Below are 23070 nucleotides of genomic sequence, written 5' to 3'. Positions count from 1 at the left end.
CCTTAACATGAGTAAGTCAATAGAAGTTAGTGGATGCACATGGAATGTTAAATGGATTAAAGATAATAAAAAACCTCTGCGTTTTGGGGACTAGTTAAGCATTGGGGGCTTTCTATTATGGGTATTCAGGAACATAGCCTTGTTTTAAAGTCTTTTAGAAAATATAGGTATAAAGATTGGACTGTGTTGTATCGAGGAGTGAATGGTGGGAATAATGGACTGATGACTATCATTAAAAATACTCTAAACCATAATATTATAGCTAATCATCCTAATGGTAGGATTTTGGTAGTGGAAATTCAAGTGAATGGGGAAAGGATGTGGGTGGTGAATATCTATGGGGCCCATAACCATAAGATTAGAAGTGGAATGTGGGAATGAATTGCTAATCTGAATATTCAAGGTTATTTACAAAAGATAGGTATAAAGATTGGACTGTGTTGTATGGGGGAGTGAATGGTAGGTATAGTGGAGTGATGACTATCATTAAAAATAGTTTAAACCCTAATATTGTATCTAATCATCCTAATGGTAGGATTTTGGTAGTGGAAATTCAAGTGAATGGGGAAAGGATGTGGGTGGTGAATATCTATGGGGCCCATAACCATAAGATTAGAAGTGGAATGTGGGAATGGATTGCTAATCTGAATATTCAGGGTCATTGTATTCTTCTGGGAGATTTTAACATGGTTGAAAAGAAAAGGGATAGATGTGGGGGGAGCACCATTTTTATGGGCCAAGAGAAGAAGAGGTGGGAGAAATTGAGAGGAAAAATGGGGTTGATTGATGGTGGGAGGGATATGGGTGATTATGGATCTAACCCTGGGCATACTTACTTTAGTTTGCAATACTTTGGTTCATCATCTAGAATAGATAGAGTCTTTCTCAATCAACAAGTAATATGGGTTCCTCACAGTTTGAAGATGTCAATTGACTCCATCCCTGCTCTTTCTGACCATATGCCCTTGAAATGGGGTTGGCACATAGCTGACTAGGAGGAGGCCAAACTAAACAAATTCCCCACAAGGAAAGTAAGAGTTAACAATCTGCTTCTCAAGGATGAGCTCTTTATTAGACACACTAAGGAGGCAATTGGGAGACTTAAAAATAGAGGGACTTCTCATGGTTCTTGGAGATCTTCTACTAATGAGATGCACGGTATAATAAGGGGGGGTTGGGAAACTGAGAGATGAAAAAAAGACAGGAAAGGAGGAGATGGAGTTAACTAATGGAAACCTTGTAGAAAAAGAGACAAATTGGAAAACTCACAGATGAAGAAGCTATTTTGTATCTTAAGTGCCAGACAGGCTTGAAATGTGAGGATGAAAAATGTGCTAGGAGAGAGGAAAGTAGGCTAAAATGGAAAACCTTTAACAATAAAAGAAAACCTGACAAATATCTCTTCAAACTTGCTGCGGGCAAAAATCGCAAGGAAGTAATGGGAAGGATTTTGGATGAAAATGGGCAAGGGTTGGGGGGAATTGAATTGATTGCCAAAAGGTGGATAGATTTATCCACCCTTAGCCTAAAAGAAGGCTGCTCATGTAGAAGGTTTCAAGCTGATAATAAGTTGTTAAGCAACAATAGAGCGGACCTTGATAAATCCGAGTGGCTTGAGAGAGAGAGAGAGAGATGTTGAAGAAAGCTGGGTGGCCCTTCAAAAGTTGGGGAGAGAGAAGTCCCCTGGGTGGGATGGATTATTAGTTGAATTATTCATTGCCTTTTAGCCATCATTAAAGGACTTGGTTTGGAAAGTGTGCAGAGAAGCTTTCACATTTGGTAACTTGGATAAAGACTTGAAGGAGGGACTGGTGAAACTCATCCCTAAATAGGCAACATATGTGACATGTTCAATCACTGGAGACCCATCACCTTGTTGACAATTATATATAAAATCCTATCCAAAATCATTGCTTTAAGAATCACCCCTGTTCTTCAAGAAATCATTTCCAAGAGATAATATGGCTTCATAAAAGGCAGGTCAAGATATGACAATATATATGCAGCCATGCTGGGGAGAGATGTGGCTTTGAGGACACATCAAAAATTCATATTACTGCAACTAGATCTAGAGAAGGCCTATGACAGGGTGCATTGGTCATTTGTGGCTAGGGTGATGGAAAAATTGGGGTTTGGTGTTAGGATGGCTACTTGTATATACACTCTTATCTTAGGAGGGCATTCTACGTTGATGTTGAATGGGAGAGTGGTGGGGGGCTTTGAAGTGAATAGGTCTATGAGGCAGGGCTATCCTCTTACTACTTTACTATTTGTTATTGCCTCTCATCCTTTGATAGTGGCCTTGGAAGATGCATATACAAAAGGTAGGGTAACTGGACTAAAACTGAGAAATGGTGAACAACTGGTGATACAATGATTTGCTGATAACTCTTTACAATGTGAGACATGCTTTGTCTATTATTCAGGACTTTGCAGAAGCTTCTAGGTCCAAGTGCAAAGTCTGTCTAAGGATAACGATTTGACTTAGAGAGATAGGGATGTGAGGTTATTAAGAGGGGACAAATTATTAGACATTTAGGGGTTCCTTTTGGGGTTAAAGTTACAAAGAAGCAATTGACTAACTGGGCCCTAGAGAGATTTTTCTTGAAGCTTAAAAAATGGGAGGGCATCAAAATTCCATTTCATGAGAGGATAGCTATATGCAATACTATGTTGAATGCCTATATTTTGTTCCTATGCCCTGTGCTAGAGTTTGGGAAATGTCACTAGCAAAAGATTGTGGACCCCATAAGGGAGTCCTAATAAGAAAACATTAGCATGGCTTGCCTAGGACAAATTATGTCTACCCAAGATTGAAGGAGGTATTGGTATTCTACATCTCCCCTGTCAGACCATAGAAAGGATTGCTTTGCTCCTCCCCAAGTGTCTTCAACAAGAGGAGATATGGACTAAGATGTGAAAGGAGCTTGTGGAAGACTCTCGTGTTCACTCAAAAGGCAAGTGGCAGGGACTAGGATGGAAGGACAAGATGTTCTCTTATGCCCCCTAAAAGTCACAGGATCCCCCTTTTGCAGAATGCTATGCAGCAAATGGAAGGAGGCTTTGGGGTTGATGGTCTGGGATGGATGCTGCAGAGCATCAGGAAATTCTCTATTGAGCCTGGGGATATGGCGGACTCACAAATTTAACCCTTCTCTAGCCTTTCAAGATCCCATATTAGCTAAAAAAATAAACAATAATGGGCTAAGGAGGCTAGCGAGTTGTTGGGAGGATGGATTGTCTTCTAGGGAAGGGCAATTAGTTAGACAGGTGTTGGATGAGGTACAAAAGGGTTAGACATCTATAGCTTTTGATGAATCCTGCTAGATAAAGAATTGGGCTCGGTACAATGGTGTAAAATTGGATAAAGGGACAACGAAAGACTTGTATAAGGAGTTAAGGAAAAGTGAGGTGAATGTGGATTATTGTAACATAATTTGGAGGGTTAACTAGAGCCCAAATAGCTAGAAAAGGAGATGGAAAAGAAATTTGGGAGATAGGTATTTCTACAAAATCCTTTGTCTTTTTGTGAAGGATATGTATGTGGGCCCTACCCATTGGGATCAAGCTGCTTCAGAGAAACTTCACCAGTGGATGTTGTCCCAACAAGTGCAAGACTGCCGTGGAAGATGGGAAGCATGCCTTTTGGCACTGTCTTGCTATTAGAGGGGCATGAGGCATAATTGGGAAATGGGTTTGCTGTAGCACAGGAATACAAGGCCAGTGGGGGGGACTGGATCTTAGGGAGATGGACAATCATTGATGGAGCTGCTGATCTAATTTTCAACATAATCAAGTTCCGTTGTCTATGGGAGATATGGAATACCAGAAATTGTAGTCTTTCAAAAAGAAACCAATCTAGGGATAGATGTGCTAGAGCTGATGCACAAATGTGTATACATGTGTTGGTCTGTATACTATGTGAATAAGTTGAATAAGGATGAGATGATTCACATAATTTAGGCACTGCAAGTTGGCATATCTTGACCCGTATACCTCCTTGGGTGACTTTCATACATACTAAGTAAATCCTAATAGGCTCACTTTATGTTTCAAGGTGTTAGAAGGTTATATCTGAAGCTAAAAGAGCTATGAAGTTTGGGCCAAAGACCAAAAGGTGGTACCTCAAAGAGAAGCAGATTGTATACACTTATGTGGCCTTCATTGAGAACCCTGTTGGAACCAGACCAGTGAAAATATGGACCAAGAAAGGAGATGCCTTCTTGGACAAACATTCTCCTAAAGGTTGCACAGCTGAAGCTATGTGTATTCAGCTAGGATACCAGATTTCCTTGGGGCAATCTTCTTTTCTGATGGAAGATGACAGATGGTCTTTAATATGTGGTTTGCTCAACATGGAGATGTAGAAATTAATGAGTTTTTTTTAGAACTGGGTCTGAATGTAAAGATGTAAAGCTGTTTTTAGAAATATATATATGTCTATTGTGCCCAAAAAAAGATTATGCCATTTTTTTGCTATTGAAATAGTTTAGTTTGGTTGATATGATTATCCCTCTTGGTTAGCCTTGATAGCACCAATAAATAACAACTGAAATGCATCAATGGATGCAATGAATGTGATGGATGTGAATGGGTGTGATGAGATATGAATGGATGTGATGAGATGTGAATGGGATGTGAATGGGTGTGATGATATGATGAGATGTGAGTGGATGCAATGAGATGTGAGTGGATGTGATGAGAGATCTGAGTGGATGTGATGAGATGTGAGTGGATGCAATGAGATGTGAATGGATGCGATGAGATGTGAGTGGATGTGATGAGAGATCTGAGTGGATGTGATGAGATGTGAATGGATGCGATGAGATGTGGATGTGAATGAGATGTGATGATATCTGAATGGATGCGATGGTGAATGTCTATATCTCTTCTCTATATATTTCTCTATATATATTATCTTAAGAAAGAGTTTCACAAAGCTGCCACGTGGCAAGAATTTGGAGGTTCGGGAAGGGGAGGAGGAGGTTTGGGTAGAATTTTAATTTGGAGTCTCAAAAGACGTGCTAAGACCTTGGGTAGCCTAAGATGCTTGCACAAAAGCAAACATCGAGAGAAAAACACGTGGTGCTACCCAAGAAAGAAGACCACGTTTAGATACCCAAGGCTTAAAAAAAGCGAGCGGAAAAAAAGTGCCGAGGCAATAGGTAGCATGCTTAAACAGACGCTACACTTAAAACAGACACTATAAAAACAAGGTAAAAATAGGTTGCTTGCGCTGGCACAACTTGATCATTGTTTGCAAGATGGTTGTGTGGCCTCCTTTATAGAGGTGATGATTCCCGTTTGCGATTGATGACGACCATCTATAGGTGACGACGAGAGCCCCTTCTTCGAATCATGCACAACCTCCTTTGAATGCCTAGGACAAGCAACGCAACCTGACGTTCTACGATTGAGTTCTGCCTCGCTTCTCCACCACCGGCCTTGCTCAACACCTGCTCTGCAGAAGGGCGTCAAGATCTATTCTGTGCCAACTATCAGGGGATGTGCTTGTTGAGCGCTAGCTGGCATCACTTGCCCACTAGTTACCTTGGGTAGCCTAAGATGCTTGCACAAAATTAAACATCGAGAGAAAACCACGTGGCTACCCAAGAAGACCACGTGCAGATACCTAAGGCTTAAAAAAAGCGTGCAAAAAAAAGTGCCAAGGCAATAGGTAGCATGCTCGAACAGACGCTACACTCAAAACAAACACTATAAAAACAAGGTAAAAAAAGGTCGCTTGTGCACTGGCGCAACTTGATCGTTGTTTGTAGGATGGTTGCATGGCCTCCTTTATGACTAGAGCCCCTTCTTTGAATCGTGCACAACCTCTGAACGCCCAGGACACAAGCGATGCTACCCATCACCTAGGGGCCAGCCTTGCTCATCAACACCTAGCGTCGAGATTTGTTCTGTGCCAACTATCGGGGGATGTGCTTGCTGAGCGCTAGCTTTGCAACAAGTGGGCACCACTGGCTACATAGCTCTACTGCAGGCACAAAGGAGGGGTAGGCAATGACTTTATGGTGGCCATGGATGGGTGATTAAAGGCATTGTTGGGAGGTAATTTGCCCTTCTGTGTTTAGTGTAGGCCACAACACATAGCACCACCCATGACTCCACACCCTTTGTTGATCTTGTGATGACGAGTGTAGTGGTCTAGCCCGTTGCATCTCTCTGACTAGCTCTGACTGTGGGGTTGCACATGCTTGGTGTGCGACTGAGTGTTTCTCTCTTGAAAATGGCCACATCCTTGGCTAGTAGCGGTTTCCACTTTCTCCCTCAAACTCGCCTCAAATTTGTCATTCAAATGCCCACCTACTCCTCCCTTACTAACATGCCTTGGTGAGCATTCTTCTCTGATGGCGGCCTCATAGCCATAGGCTTGGCTTGTGGGCGGGGCTTCTAGTTTGTGCTTTACAACCACCTTTTTTCACATACATGCTCACCAAATTCTTTTGATGGTTGCCCTTGCCTTCTTGTTGATGTAGCCAAAACCCTTGTTGATGATGATTCCATTTTTGACAAATGTGCCTCCTTGCAAACTTGTTCGAGAGCAACAAAACCGTTGCTAAGCCACCAATAAAAGTGCTCTAGTCCATGTATTTGTGGGAACACCCGTGGGAGGCCACCCTTGTCTCTCACTAAAACCCTTGTCTAGGGTGTCTCCTTGCAAACTTCTCATATGTTCTATTATCTGCCTAAGTTTATTTAGCATCTACAAAGGTGTAGGGAAAAATTTACAAAGCCCAAACACAAATTCTAAGATTACAGTGTATGCTTAGAAGGGGCATGGTTAGGATGCACTAAATTATTTTGAACAGATGGAGCATGAGGACCTCTCTCCGGATGCAATGGCCTTTGCTTGTATCAAGAAAGCTTGTGGCAACATAAAGAAAGCTGACAAAGAGAAACAAATTCATATAAGATTACTAGACAAGGGTTGTTTGGAAATGATATGATGCTTGGTAGGACTGTGCTTGATATGTATGCCAAGTGTGGTGCTCTCGCCAAAGCACCACACTTGGTAATGTTGTACCTATCTTGCAATCAATGCACTTCAAGAGATAACATCCTGAGAAAGAAGCTCCTCAAGCATGCCCTCTTTAGGCTTAGTTATTTGATCAAGCTGCCTTGATAGCGACTTGCTTTGCCTACATCTTAATTTTGTTCCTGATTTGGATGTTTTTTATAGATTGCAGCTTTGGTTACGAGGTTGAAGATGACTCGTGCGTACCTTATAGCTCTACATTAATCAACGATTGTGAAATAATATCACATGAGACTCGTCACATCATCGACTTCAATAGCGTAGGCTCTGACAAAGGTATTCCTATTTTTCACTCTTTTATATTCAAACAAACTAATGGCCACTTTCAACACTAATTGTGTATCTTGGGTCCACTTTCGATACCAAGAGTGTTATTTGGGAAACGGGGGAAGGGCACGTTCCCTTATGTTTATAAAATTTTGGGGAGGATTGTGCCAACTCCCCGTCGCCATACTTTATATATGGTTTTCTTTTTCACTTGCACAAACAAGCACAAAGTTCATATGACTAGAGCAATGATGTGTAATAGAGATTCAGATATGCTAACCAATTTGTAATCATCCTTTTTGCAAGGTACTAGATCTCCATTGGTTATAAGAATAGGCATTGGTTCATCGATAGAGGACGTGCCTCTATAGCACCCTTTCCAAGTATGTTTATAGATTCATGTTTTTTCGATCGATTCAAGATATTCTATTGCCACCATCACAACCTGCTCATCTGTCCCCAGCGATGTCTGGCTCGCCCATCGTCATCTAGTTCGGGTTCTATGTCAACACTAATGCCGAGGCCTTGCGCTCCATCTTTGTCGCCCCCACGAAGGCAAGAAAGAGCTTACAGTCTACCAGGTCGGATTGCTCAATATTGTCGCTTACGGGTGCTTTGCACACGACATGATCTCCGAGCTCAGAAAAAACCTCAAGGACCACAATGACACCATCGTCTCGCCATGAAGCAGTACTTTCACTACAGCTTCTGTATTATGTGTGGAATCCCTGAAGTGAAACTGGCAGGCTTAGTAGAGGACTGGGAAGAGATTGACATGCGGGTAGAGAGGCTGTAGGTGGGGAGCTATGGCAAGGTCTGCACTTCGTGGGCTATGATGTTGAGGAAGATAATCAGGCAATTCATTCAGATGAGTAGGAATGCGATCGACATCAAGTTTTGGTCGAAGATTTACCATTACACATCAGGAGGATTAGGGCCAAGCTATCTGAGCAGATGGATAATGGCGTTCTACGTGTTTGATGGGAAAGGCAACTGGCAGGCAGACAACTTTAACCATCGATCTCAGGACATCTATGGCATCACCACGGGCTTAGGAGCCTGCTCTGACAAGCGCACTTCACAAGTGGAGGAGGTGCAAGTGGAGTTTGTGAGGTTCCTAACCGTCAACTTGTCTGGAGCTGGTCCTCATAAGGGGGGGCCATGACACAAGTGGCCATGCTATCCTACTCAACTCTCTCTGCTGCTGCTGGGTCTCTCTAACATTTGGTGGAATGTTCTATAGACTCTGGCATGACACAAGTGGCCATGCTATCCTAAACTTTCTGCTGCTGGGTCTCTCTAACATTTGGTGGAATGTTCTATATAGGCTCTGGCATTCATCACTATCTGCCACCCGCCCGTCAACTCCCTTAAAATCCCAGGTTAGTCGTTCCAAAACACACATACTCTCGCATGTGCACGTGTACATACACCCCTCTCTCTCTCTCCCCCCCACCAACGTCATGAGGTTTCCTTGGCTCTCAAAACCCTGATTTCTCAATGTTTTTTTCTCATCATCGTTGCTGTGTTTTTTTTTTGGCATACCCTAACTGCGTTTCAAAAACCTCTTGCTTGTGCTTTTTTTAAATCTGTTGAAATTATGTTATTTATGTGTTTCCTAAAATGGCTTCGGAGGTCTCTAAAAGGGCTTGGTGGTTTTCCCTTCCTTGCAGTGGGGTCCATGGCCATGTGCACCGTGCCATATCCACTGGGTGCATTTTGCAAGCTTGTATATGCTTGAGAATTCCCAACTACCTCATGCACAAGATGTCTTCATGCATAAACGCAAGTAGGTACTCTCTCTCTCTCTCTCTCTCTCTCTCTCTCTCTCTCTCTCTCTCACACACACACACACACACACACATCATCATCATCATCATCAAAACCAAGTGCGCTCCCCATGCTCTGAAGCTTGCAAAACAATATTAGCATACTTCGTGTGGTGTAGAGAATATTTGAAATGCTCGAATGAACATGAATTTGAAAGCATACTTGGAAGCAATGCTAGACTGACATCCGCGATCGATGAGCTTGAAGCCTGTTCTTATGTTCGATGGGGATTCAAAAATTACAAATTTATTACCACATTTGAAAATGAGTTTTGTATCATGGATCAATACGTAGGACTAATGGCCACCTTCAACGCTAAAGGTGTTTTAGTCCACTTTCGATATCGAAAATGCTATTTGGGAAACAAGAGAAGGGCACGTTCTCCTATGTTTATAGAATTTCGGGGAGGACTATGCCAACTCCCCGCCATACTTTATGTATGGTTTTTTTTTAATTTACTTCACTCACATAAACACACATGAAAAGCCTATGACTTGATGAATGACGTGTAACTCATATTCAAATGTGGTAATGAATTTGGAATTATCAACCTTGCAATGTACCCTGAGAGCTATGTCGATGTCCATTGATACCTCACGTGGAATATGATCATAGCCTTGATGTTCATGCTCGTTCGAGCTCTATAAGGTGATCATATAAACTTGAGAAAGACATGCATACGAAGAGGACGTGCTACAAAAATGGTATGGGTTGTAATATCCATCTTCATTCAAACGCTTCAAGATGTTTATAAGTGAACCCTGAACAGAAGGATACACGTTCTTTTAAAGTATGTTGACAACGGCCGACAGGTGCAAGGGGTATATTTCACAATTTCATGTAGATGTTAGCGTCCAGAGTGATCGCTCACTCATGACCGTCGGATCTGCCGATGAAAACTTGCCACGTTTAAATGGTTAGTTAAGGAGAGGTAAAGCGTCGAAGCGAGGGTTTCTGACTAGCTTTGATGGTTGCTCATTTGAAACCGTCCATATGCTTGAAGTCCGTATGATTGATCCATCTAGAGTTCGTCTGTTTGATTCGGTCTGTCATTCTGTTACTGTTAATTTCCGTCGTTCGACATTGACGGGCGCTAGAACTCAGTCCGTTTGATGTTTGCGAAGTCCGTTTTCTTTTGGTTTCTTTAAGGTTAGGGTTATGGTTCCATTGTTTGATCTTGTTGGATGATAGAACTCTGTCCATTTGATGTGCGTAAAGTTTGTTGTTTTTTTTTTTGCGAGTTTAGGGTTATGGATTTTCTGTCGTTTGATCTTGGTCCCGTCATTTAAGGTTTAAGTTGGATTGATCCCTCGTTAGGGGAGTTCATTAGCATTCTCATGTTTCTGATGATTTTCTTCCGTTCAGGCATTGGTTTACCATTATTTTCTCGGCGTTTGATTGAACTGGCATCAGGTCTGCTACAAAACGGCCGTTATGGTTTCCCCTATATCAGGTAACGCTCGTTTCTGCCATGCTGCAGCAACATTTTCTGTATTTCTGGCCTGTTGCCTAAGTCTGTTAGTTACAGCACACAGTCATGGATTATTGCATGCGATTTATGTTGCAGCTTATGGACATAGTTCACAGACAAGAAGTTTTGATTTAAGTACACCGTTGGCTTCTTAGATCTTACTAGAAGGTTTTATCCCTTTCCTCCTCTTCAGCAGCAACTGGTGCACGAGATCTTTTGGATGGTTGGAACAGCATTTGTTTGTTCACTGGTTAAAATTAATATCTGTTGAATCAGATGGTTGAAGCCAACATTTCTTATAAGATGGTTCAAACCAAAATTTGTTTGTTCAAGATGGTTGTTACTACTACGAGGTTGAATTAGATGTTTGTAAAATCAGGTGATGTGAATAATTTAAACTATGATTGTTCTACTCTTGCAGTGATGGTGACAGAGAATGCCTCTCCAAAGAAGATATCTACACTGAATCCTGATGCTCCTCTCTTCCAGCCTTCCCCAAAGAATATCAAGAGAGAGGATATGCGAAAGGAATTGTATTCTGAAGATGCTGAATTTGAGCGTCCAGGTCAGGATAACACACTGATTCAGCCCCCTCTTCTGGTGGAAGATCTTTCAGATGGTTCTACAGAGTTGCTGGATCATGCACATGCACTGCCTGTGGAGAGGAACGCAGATCTTCCTGCAAAATGGAATGTGGATGACTTCTCGTCAGAATGGTGGGAGCTGGTGCATACATCTGCCCTGTTTCGTGAGTTCTGGATGAGGGAGTACCAGATTGGGGACGATGACATCGATGAGGATTTTCCTTACCAGGAGGTGCCCCTTGAGGAAGAAGGGGACTACATAGAGTCAGATCAGTTCAAGGCAGAAGAAGAGGTAGCAATCCAGGCACCAGGCATTCGTAGGCCAAAGGTAGAAGATGAGCAAAAGGTGGAAGAAAAGGTTATAACTGTGAGAGGTACAATCAGCTCCTTTACTGATGTTGGTCAAGGTTTGGCTATTTGGTTGTTTCTCTGTAGCCTGTCTGTTGATTATCATTTGAACCTCTTTCTTATCAAACATTTTGCCTTCCCTTCTAATATTTCTCTGCCCTCTCGACTGTGTTGTGCAGAAGCACTTGGCTTAGATCAGATGTCAAAGCATCAGCAACAGCTTAAATTGAAGAAACTGGGGCTTGACCAGCAGCCAATATCTCCCAAGTATCAGAAGACTTGCCTGGTTTCTCCTAAGGTTGTATCATACAGGATTCACCAGCCACGCTAGGATTCCAGATCTTTTAAGGACCTGTATAGATTGTGTGGCATGGTGTAAAGTTTTTTGCACAGTTTTCCCGTACATAGTAGTTGAAGGTCTCATGCAGGTACAAAATTCCAGTGTTGAAAAAAAATCTTGGGATGTTTCCAATACTTGGGTGTAAAGCATGGAGCACAGCTCATGGATAAGTACATACAACAGTATCATGGGAATAATGTGTACAGTTTTGTTTAAAAATCACGGTTTTTCCCCTTGCTAGATTGATATACAACTCAGAGGTTGTATTAGCAGTTTTGGAACAATCAATGGCATCAAAACAGTTGTAAAATCTCTTGTTTTTTTTCTAAATTTGAATTTTGGGTGAAAAGATTACTTTCCATTAATTTTCATGAAATGTGCATAGTTTGGTCAAATGCTTTAGAGTTGTATTTCTGGTTTGATCCCTTCGGGCAGTCTCTGCTGCGTCTCAGTGTTTGGCCATTGTCTTCTCCCTTAAAGCTTTTCCTGGTAGTGCTTCAGTAGGTTTAGTGAAGTTGTGAATGTTTATTTGCAGTTTGCATTTTGAAACTTTTCTTTGGCGTTAACGTGCTTGTATCCGTTACTGACAGGACCATGCTAACAGGTTTTTGCGTTGCAGTTCTCCTGGTTTGTGTGTATCTCATCTGAAACCCCTCAGGATGACAATCATAGTCCTGTGAATAATAATTGCAGCATATATCTGGACCTCAATTTATAAGAACGTTTTCAAGTTCTTCTGTATGAATGGTTAATAATGTTGTAAAGTATTAGTCCATAAATGAAAATGTAAAGCATGGAGCACAGCTCGTGGATAAGTATATACAACAGTATCAGGCGAATGTAGGCATTTAATGTGTACAGTTATGTAGAAACATCAGAAGTATATGCAACAGTATCAGGAGAAAAAAGCTAATGTTGGTAGGCATTTAATGTGCACGGTTATGTCTAAAAATAACTAGCTTTTCCCATCGATAGTTTGATTAGCAGATTAGCAGCTGAGAGAGAGAGAGAGAGAGAGAGAGGGAGAGACATCAACATGAAGATTTTGCAGTAAAAATCATCCAAGCTCAAAGATCACCTCCAAAAACAATCAAGACAAACATCAGTCTCCTGGTACAGAAAAATTTTTCTTGTAAATATTGGTTTCTTTGTAACAACCTTTGAGGAGGGGGTTTTTCCTCCCAGAACAAAGCTCAACTATACCACATAGCATCTGTTTTGAGCCTTTTGACACACCTTGGTAACAAAAACATACTGGTAGTGCTAGGTGATCTATGAAGGAGTCTAGAGGGTGTTGATTATACAGTGCTCGGGCTTTGGGTTATCGAAGATACCATGCGTGCCTCGGAGAAGAAAATGGAACCAAGGAGTTAGAGTTAAAGTGGGCCTGATTTGCTCTTTCTCACAATGTTTTGAGCAAGTTAAAGTAGATATCTCTTTCCCTTAGTGCATAATGGAGTTAATAGTTATATAGTCTTGTGGGTTGACCACCATGAGTATATAACATGCACGTTCCTAAATGGTGAATTTGAATGTTCTTGGATTCATCTAGGCATATAATTCAGCCGTATTAGCGGACATGCAGATTTCACATTGTGAAATTTTCGTCCGAGTTGCGGCTAGTTGATATTGTGCTTATTCTTTCTATCTTTAGCGGTGCATTTGCCCTATCAACTACTTATTTCCTATACTAATTCTTTCTATTTTCTACTTCCCTTAGTGCTAGGCTTCATTATGCTTGAGTCTGTCATGCATTTCCGGAGGTTTGACAGAAACTCAATACAAAGGCCTTTGTGTGAATATATGCTCTTATGTGTGTGTGTGTGTGTGTGGAGTGCGTGTGTGAGAGCATATCTTGATACAGAGTTCTACACCCACTATTGGACACTAATGACGTTAGTGGGAATGTCGTAGTATCTAGTCCATACTATGCATAACGGAGTTGATAGTTATATAGTCTTGTGGGTTGACTACCATGAGTATATAACATGCACGTTCCTAAAAGGTGAATTTGGACATGTTCTTGGATTCATCTAGGTATATATATATAGATATCTTCCCTTGGAAACATTTCGTCTAATGAACATATACACTCCTTTTTGGAGGCATCAAGCAATGTGCACCTCTGTATCATGTATGTTTATGGGAAGCAGGAGTCAGCTTATGGCCCTGCATCCTTTTTTTGAAACAATGTAAGCATGCTATGTTGCAACAGATGGCTTCACGAATGTTATGGTCTTGTTTTCCACTGTTGCTATTTATACACTCAACCAATGGATTGATGGTTACAGATAAATGTAAAAAGATTGATTTTGTATGTTTGCAAAGATGTACGAAGATTGATTTTACATGTTTGCAAAGATGTTAACAGCAGTGGGTTACAAGTGGGAGCTGTTATGGTGAGATAAGCAACTTATGAGATGCACGAGGCAGTACCAGTAGGATGCTCACCTTCATGATACACATATTAAGATAGAAATTAAAGGCTATTTTAAACGCATTGCTTGTATACACCAAGCCTATAGACTTCTAAAAAGCAGGGATGTTCACAAAAAGATGGAGCAGTCCATTGGTTTTAATGGGTGAGTTGTCTTCTAAAGTCTTCAGTCCTGAAGTTCGAGGTCTCTGTGACCGAAGTTTGAATATTCCGAAAATAAAGCAAAAGGATGTTAGAAACACATTTACTTGAGCACATCAACAGCTAGTAGACTTGCTGTACATGCATACAGTGAACAATGATGAGTAAAAAAAATCACGATCAAGTACATGTCTCCCACATATTTTAGCTTCATTCACATATAACATGATCTGCCCATTGTTCCAAGCCATGACTTAGACCTTGCTTTGTCAAGAGTATGACCTATTAAAACCTACAATCCACACCGTCTCTCTACAGGTAGTTAAGTTTTTTCGTTCAAGAAGGGGGTGAAAAGTCATAGAAAGCACCTATCTTGTAAGAACCACCTTTTCTTCATGACCAGGATATTCCATACATCATACCATACAAAGCCATCCTCTAGCAAGTATCCATGAAGACCTGTTGGAAGTCTTACTCTCACACCAAGAGAGATCATTTAAAAAGAAGCTCTTTGTTTCTCATGGCTAGTGACCACCACTTATAATAACAGACATCACCCCAACACAAGGCTATCAATCTCTGCTATCTCCAAGGGCTGCAAAACTAATGACACTACAATCCACGCAACTAAATAAGATGCAGATGCAAGAAAATTGCTATAGAGGGGTAGAATTGGCACCCATAGGATATCCATACAAGTGCTTGCTAGATGCATGAAGAAAAAGATGTGATGTCTTTAGAACTAAGAAAAGAGTATTGCAAAGGTGATGTAAAAGAAAAAGCATCAGGTGCTTACGTCAAGCCTAAAGAGCTGAAAAATTAGCATGAATCCTAGGCAAAAAGCGATGTTATAAGAGCTTACTTAAACCCACTAACCAAATTTTTAAGGCCACTGTGCACGCTATCTGAATAGACATATGAATCAGTCTGATTTCAGCATAAATTGACCCTATCTGTACCCCCTAATTAGTATTTTCACCATTCAGAGCGAAAAGTTACTGATGGAAGTATTGCAAGTGGAGAAAAGTGAAAACTTGACCCTCCCTCCAGTTGATTGCAAAACGCAAGGATAATAGATGCTCAGGTATGAAAAATGGATAGAGCAATAAAGAGATGAGTAAGTACAGACCACACTAATAGAGTGGTTGAAGTAGATGTGGTCTGCAAACATATGGGTTAATCTGCCGACTGTCATAAAACACATTCACCTGCACCTCAACAGGTGAGGACTTTGTGACTCATTCCAAACAACAATCCACACCATCCAACTCCATATGGAGGCAGGTTTTTCTCCAATATTAGCCAAGTATAAGATAATCACAAATCTTCTCATGAACTAAACAAACTGACGGGATTTGACATGGTCACCCCAAACTGAAAAGTTTTTAACAAATGCAGAATTTGATGATTAAAGTGGCATAAATAGATCATCTACAAGGTTTGCAGAAAAACTACGCAGCCAAGGTTACAATAGTGTCATATGTCTGGGGGATAAAAGATTCACAAGACAAAGACCTACCTTTACACACATCTGCAGCCGAGTTAAATCTTCCCAACAGTGCAGTTGGACCACGTGTGTACAAAGGCATTTCTTCAGCAAGGGCAGCGGAGTTGGTAATCTTGCTATAGCTGATAATAGTTCATGTATGAGTGAAATCCCAGATTCTTTCAATTTCTTTTGTCACTGCATCCAGCTACTGGTTTGAGAGCATTACTTCACACCAGTTTCAGGAAGTAAGGAGGCTAGACCCACAGTTTCCTTTCTCCAAAAGGGTTCTTCAGTGCTGGTCTTGATATCTCGCTTAATAGTCCTTCCCAAAACTCTCATATGCTCATCATTTTTTATTTCCAGAACCTCAGGGGGTGCATTACCACAACCCGCTGACATTCCCACATCAACTCGAATCACTTGGTTCATGCAGGCACTGTTGATACCAAAGGGTTGCTGGATGGTGTGCCCAACTATCATCCTCGTTGAGCCAGGTATGGCCTGCAATGCTTTCTCAAGTAGGTCACACTCACATTGCTGCTCTTTAATTTCTGAGTACCGCCGGACCCAGACCACTGCATCTCTCCCGTGAAGATAGCTTGGCCCAAACCGGCCCTTTTTCCCGAGAATCCAAGTTCTAACCTCATCATTCATCCTCTCAAAGCCATACTCGACATGTGAGGGTAGGATGCCACCATGGGCGAAAACGGTTCCCCCTATAACCAACACAGTGGGGTGTGGGGCAAGAAAACGGGCCGAAATGGGCCCACCAGGTCGCAATGCTGCAAATCTCGCCCTCAAGTGAAGGGGTATTTTGTCAGGGATGTCCTCATACAAGCTAGGTCTTTTGACACCATCACAAAGCTCTTTGATGAGGTTCCCTTGTTCAAACCAATGGGCCCAATTCTGAAACTCAAGGGAAGCAGCAAGGGTGGCATACCTGAAGTCGCCTTCAATGTTCATGATCTCATGGTTGCCATTCATGACGAGGAGGTCGCCCCCGGCTTTACGAGCTTCTTTACCAAGCTTTTCAAGAAGATAAATGACACGGAGCTCCTGCCCACCTCTGTCCAGAAGGTCGCCCACCTGCACAACGGTTGTGTTGCCCCCGACCCAACGGTCCCGATTGTCCATAACGCCAGCGATCTTGAGGGATTCTCTAGCCTTTCCGAGGTCTCCATGAATGTCGCCGATGGCTACAAGCCTCTCTGCAGAAGAGCGGCGAGTGGGAAGAGGTGCATCTGGAGATGAAGATGAAGGACGCTGAGCTTCTTGGGTGCCTAGAAACTGGCCGCCCACCAGATAATCTACGAAGGTATCCACAAAAGAGGATACTATGGACGGCACATCGCTGCAGAGGGACTCACTGGGCCCTTCGCAGCCAGAGGAAGACATGGAGGAGTCCAGGAGGACTCTTCTCTAAAACAGAAAGAACCCGATTGGTCTTCCCTCTGCAATGAGCTGGCGTGCTGTTTAAGGCCGCCCTTTGAAGGGGGACCCATTATACTATTTGAAGGGTATGATTTTTTTTGGACCAATATATATATATATATATTTACCAAAAAAAGCTTTACAACTTAATATCCTTTCATTCAGACCCTATTTAGTAAACTCCAAATCAAAGACCATCTATACAAAAGAAGACTTTTCCCATGAGATCTGATATCCAAGCTGAATGCAGGCTTCAATCATGGCTTCAGTGGTGCATCCTCTAGGTGATTGTTTTTCCAGAACATCTCCCTTCTTAGACCAGATTTTGACTGTAGGTCTGCGGGCTTTCAATAAAGGCAACAAATGTGTAATCCATCTGCTTCACTTTCCTTTGCCATCTCTTGGTCTTTGGTCCAAACTTAGATGGCTTATAAGGTCTTTAGCTTCAGCCTTGTGATTCCCTGAAAGCAGATAAACCAACTAGTTAGGCAAAGCCTAGTATGAGTGAAGGTCTCTCTCCCAAGAGTGGGAGCTGTTTGCAAGCCTGAATCATATGTATCATCTCCTCCTTATTCAACTTGTTTACCAAATATATGGACCATCACATATATATTACATTCATGCATCAACCCTATCACATCAATTCCTATGTCACAAAACTTTTGAAATACTATACAGTTCTTGGAATTCCAAATCTCCCCCAAACAGCAAAATCTGATTATATTAAAGATCAAATCAATATGTCCATCATTAGTTGTCCATCTCCCTAATAATCAGCCCCCCCCAGGACCTTGTATCCCTGTATTTCTATGAACCCATTTTCCAATTTTGGTCCAAGAACCTCTAATAGTAGGGCATCCCAAAAAGCATGTTTTCTATCCTCAAAAGAGCAATTCTACATCTAGGACAGAAGCCACTGGTGAAGTTTCTCTGTACCAACTTAGATCCAATAGGCAAGGCTCCCATACACACTCTCCATAGAAAGACTTGGGATTTTGTAGGAATATCGGTCTCCCATATTGCCCTCCATCTCTTTCTCTGGCTATTAGAGCTCCAGCTTACTCTCCAGATTTTATTGCAATAGATTACATTAACCTCACTCTTTCTCAATACCTTATACAGATCCTTAATTGACCCTCTGTCCAATTTAGTCCCATTGTACCAGACCTAGTCCTTTATTGCAATAGATTACATTAACCTCACTCTTTCTCAATACCTTATACAGATCCTTAATTGACCCTCTGTCCAATTTAGTCCCATTGTACCAGACCTAGTCCTTTATCCAACAAGACTCATAATAGTTGTGGAAGTCCATCCCTTCTGTACCTCCTCCAATACATGTCTAACAAGCTGCCCTTCCCTATAAGTCAGTCCAAATTCCTCTTCTAGCTGTTCAGGTTCCTTCCACCCAACTGAGGCCCCATCCCAACAATCAGAAAGCCTCCTAATTCCTTTATTATTTAGATTTTTTGCTATTCTAGGATCTTCCAGGGCAAAGGGAGGATTGAACTTATGAGTCCACCAAATCCCAAAGCATAACAGAGAGTTTCCTGAAGCCCTACCACAACCATCCCAGACCATCAGTCCAAAAACTCTTTCCATTTGTTTGTAGAGCATTCTACAAAAGGGAGATCCTGTAATCTTAAGAGGGGCATGAGAGAAAATTTTATCCTTCCATCCTAGGCCTTGCCAACTACCCTCAAAATAGACATATGAATCTTCCACTAGCTCTTTCAGTATCTTGGTCCAAATCTCCTTCTCTTGAAGACACTTGGGAAGGAGAAGTGCCATCCTTGCAACTATGTGAGAGGGAAGATGAATACCAATGCCGCCTTCATATCTAGGTAGGCTTAATCTGTCCCATGCAACTATGTGAGAGGGAAGATGAATACCAATGCCTCCTTCATATCTAGGTAGGCTTAATATGTCCCATGCAAGCCAGGCTAAGGCATTTTTGTTGGAGTAACCATTTCTCCATACAAAGTCTCTTAATAGGCCTTACAATTTTCTGTGAGTGACCTTTCCCACATTCCAGCACAGGGCATAAGAACATAATATAGGCATTCAACACTGTGTTACATATAGCTACCTTGCCCCAATGGAAAGGGACTCTAATGCCTTCCCATTTTTTAAGCTTCAAATAAAATCTCTCCAGGGCCCAGTTCGTTAGTTGCTTGTTGGTTACTTCAACCCCAAAAGGAACCCCTAGATGTCTAACAATTTGTCCTTTCTTAATGACCTCATACCCCCATCTTTCTAGGTCAAAATCATTATCCTTAGCTAGGCTTATTATTTTGGATTTATGTATATTACATTTGGATCCAGAGGCATTAGCAAACTCTTGGATAATGCTTAAAGCCAATCTTACATTATCATTATCAGCTCTCAAGAAGAGTAAAGAATCATCTACAAAGCATTGAATAACCAGTTATTCCCCATTACTCAGCTTCAAACCAATTACCCTCTCTTCAGCAACAACAGAGGCATGTTCCCAATACCACTATCAAGGGATGAGAGGCAATAGTAAATACTAAAGGAGCAAGAGGAAAACCCTATCTTACTGACCTATTCACTTCAAATCCCCCTACTGCCTTCCCATTCAGCAACAACTTGGAATTTCCTCCCAAATTAAGGGTATATATGCAAGTACCCATCCTAACTCCAAACCCCAATTTTTCCATTACCCTAGCCATAAAGGACCAGTGCACCCTGTCATAAGCCTTCTCCATATCAAGCTGTAAAGAACACACTTCTGCTTTGTTCTCAGAGCCAGATCTCTCTCCAACATGGCAGCATAGATGTTGTCATATATTGACCTACCTTTGATAAAGCCATGTTGTCTCTTAAATAACTTCTTACAGAGTAGGAGTGATCCTAATGGAAATGATTTTGGCCAAAATTTTGTATATAATAGTCAATAGGGTAATGGGTCTCCAATGGTTAAAATCTTTCACATGCAACTTGTTTAGGGATGAGTTTCACCAGCCCTTCCTTTAGATCCTTATCCAAGTTGCCTGACATGAATGCTTCTCTGCAAATTTTCCATATTAATTTCTTTAGTGATGGCCAGAAGGCAATGAAGAACTCTATAGATGATCCATCCCACCTAGGTGATTTCTCTCTTCCTAGCTTTTGAAGGGCATCCCAACATTCATCAATCTCAATATCTCTCTCTAGCCACGTAGCCATATCAGGATCCACTCTATTGCTAACTTGTTCTAACAATTTGGCCTTTGCCTGAATAATTTGGCTTCTTTAAGGCTGAGAGTTGAGCCCAAGACTTCTACCCATTTCTTAGCACAATCAAACTAATTCCCTCTATCCCTTGGTCATTTTCATCTAGAAACCTACCCTTGGTCTCCTTGCAACTCTTCCCCTTAATCATTTTAAAAAGATATCCATCAGGATTCCTATTATTATTAAAGGTTTTCCATTTGTATATGTTATCCTCTCTCCTAGTACATTTCTTATCTTCACTCTTCAAACCAACTTGACACTTGAAATACCAAGTTGTCTCCTCAGTAGTTAATTTCCCTACCTACCTCTTTTTTTAAAGACTTTCTAAAAGACCACTCCATCTCTTTCTTTCTTGTCTTTTTTCCTCAGATGTCAATATCCCAACCCCTCTGATTATACCCTACATTTCATTGGCAAAGACCCTCCAGGATCCCTAAACAGTTCCACTCCTTTTGTCTCTCAATTGCCTCTTCAGTCTGTCTTATAAACAGTTCATCCTTGAGCAACAAATTTTTTACTGTTAGTTTCCTAGTAGGAAACTTGTTTAACTCAAGCTCTTCCTAGCGCATTATATGCCAACCCCAATTTAGAGGCATATGATCAAACAGAGCAATGCTGGCTTCATTCTGAGAGTATGAGGAACCCATACTAAGAAGACCCTGTCTAATTTGGAAGATGATCCAAAATATTGTAAACTAAAATAAGTGTGTCCAGGATCTGAACCCCAATTCCCCATCTCCCACCCATTCCTTAAGCCCATCCTCCTTCTCAGGCCCTCCCACTTCATCTTCTCTTGTCCCATCAAAATAGTACCCCCCCACACCTATCCCTTTTCTTCTCAACCATGTTAAAATCCCCCATAAAGATGCATTGGACCTAAATATTTAGGTTAGCTACCCATTCTCGCATCCCACTTTTCACTTTATGATTATGAGAACCATGAATATTTACTAACCACACCCTCTCCCCTTCTAGTAATATTTCAACAACCAAAATCCTACCATTAGGATGATTAGCTATTATGTTAGGCTTCAAGCTACTTTTAACAATAGTCATAACTCTAGTAAAACCCGCATTCACACCCCCATACAACACTACCCAATCTTTAAATCTATCTTTCCTCAAGATTCTAGGCCCACATAAGTTATGCTCTTGTATAGCCAAAATGGAGAGTCCCCACTCCTTTACTAAACCCCAAAAAGCAGAGTAAATTTTTTTTTTTTGGCCTTTGATTCCCTTAACATTCCATGTACACCCATTAATCTTCAATGACTCACTCATGTTAAAGCAGAGTTCTTTTTTTTTTTTTTGCCTTTGATTCCCTTAACATTCCATGTACACCCATTAATCTTCAATGACTCACTCATGTTAAAACAGAGTTCTTTTTTTTTTGCCTTTGATTCCCTTAACATTCCATGTACACCCATTAATCTTCAATGACTCACTCATGTTAAAGGAGTTTTAGGCACCATTTCTACCTCCTCCCCATTATCCCTTTCCAAGCTTCATCCACTTACCAATTGAATTTTTGAATAGAAGAGGTCCCACTATCCTCTTCTCCTAAGGGATTGAAGGGATTTGAGGACAATAGAGGGCTTAGGCTGTCCAAATATTTACTTCCTTGTTTATCCCTAGCCCCCACTTTATTACCAATTTTTCTAGCCTCATCCTCCTTAGCCTGTCTTACACTAGTTTTTCCTTTCACCTTTCTCCACACTCCTTATCCTAAAGAATCCCCTTCATTAAAAAGAATCCATTTTCCTCTATTATCTTCAGCATTATTCATGCATGTCTCCTTACCTTTAGTTATATTACCTTCACCTGTTTCTTATTTTTCCTTGGTTTCACTCTCTAATTTAGCCTATGCCCCCCTTACACAATTCCTTGCTATGTGTCACCACCACACCTAAAACAAGCATTGGGGAATGGCCCGAATTTTAGGTTTAGTTCCAATTCGCCTGACTCGTCGAGATCCACCTCTATAGTTTTGGGAGTCTCTATCAAGGTGTTCCAAGAGATGCACACATTGTTAGCCTGACGGCCTCCCGCATCATCTTGAGGCAAATATAGAACTGTGCCAATAGAACTGGCTATTTTACTCAGTGACGCTGGTGGCCGAAGCCAAGGAGGTAACCCTATAACCAGAAATCTGATTCGCATCACATATCATCACATCTATTTACCTTTCATTCTCATCACATCCATCCATTCTTTCCCATCTATCTGATTCGCATCACATATCATCACATCTATTTACCTTTCATTCTCATTACTTCTATTCTCTTCACATCCATCCATCCATTCTTTCCCATCTATCTGATTCGCATCACATAGCATCACATCTATTTACCTCTCATTCTCATCACTTCTATTCTCATCACATCCATCCATCCATTTATTCCCATCTATCTGATTCGCATCACATATCATCACATCTATTT

General features: G+C 41.3%; 3 protein-coding genes across 8 annotated transcripts in view; 2 read left to right on the top strand and 1 right to left on the bottom strand.

The window, feature by feature from the left end:
- LOC147631426 (uncharacterized) overlaps positions 1–23070 on the top strand; it is a 192816-nt gene that overhangs the window by 64422 nt on the left and 105324 nt on the right. The gene's annotated exons all lie outside the window — the stretch shown is intronic.
- Positions 10064–12243, top strand: LOC147631430 (uncharacterized). Of its 6 annotated transcripts, XM_086809826.1 has the most exons (5): positions 10106–10300; positions 10517–10604; positions 10719–10790; positions 11044–11580; positions 11734–12243. In XM_086809826.1, exons 4-5 carry the CDS (start codon positions 11046–11048, stop codon positions 11883–11885), a joined length of 687 nt encoding a protein of 228 aa, XP_086665952.1. In that variant the 5' UTR covers positions 10106–10300; positions 10517–10604; positions 10719–10790; positions 11044–11045; the 3' UTR covers positions 11886–12243. The 6 variants fall into 6 exon arrangements, with proteins under 6 accessions (XP_086665951.1, XP_086665949.1, XP_086665952.1 ...); XM_086809825.1 differs by lacking the exons at positions 10106–10300; positions 10719–10790 and adding an exon at positions 10064–10082; XM_086809823.1 differs by lacking the exon at positions 10719–10790 and having other exon boundaries at positions 10100–10195.
- On the bottom strand, positions 15855–17417 carry SLP2 (Calcineurin-like metallo-phosphoesterase superfamily protein). Its single transcript, XM_086809828.1, has one exon. The coding sequence runs from the start codon at positions 17354–17356 to the stop codon at positions 16184–16186; it is 1173 nt and encodes a 390-aa protein (XP_086665954.1). The 5' UTR covers positions 17357–17417; the 3' UTR covers positions 15855–16183.

Source organism: Cibotium barometz, chromosome 15 (assembly GCF_041138505.1).
Source record: "Cibotium barometz isolate CiBa-2024 chromosome 15, ASM4113850v1, whole genome shotgun sequence".
Classification (NCBI taxonomy): Eukaryota; Viridiplantae; Streptophyta; class Polypodiopsida; order Cyatheales; family Cibotiaceae; genus Cibotium; species Cibotium barometz.
Note: the sequence above shows the minus strand (reverse complement) of the source record. Positions and strands in the feature narration are given on the sequence as shown.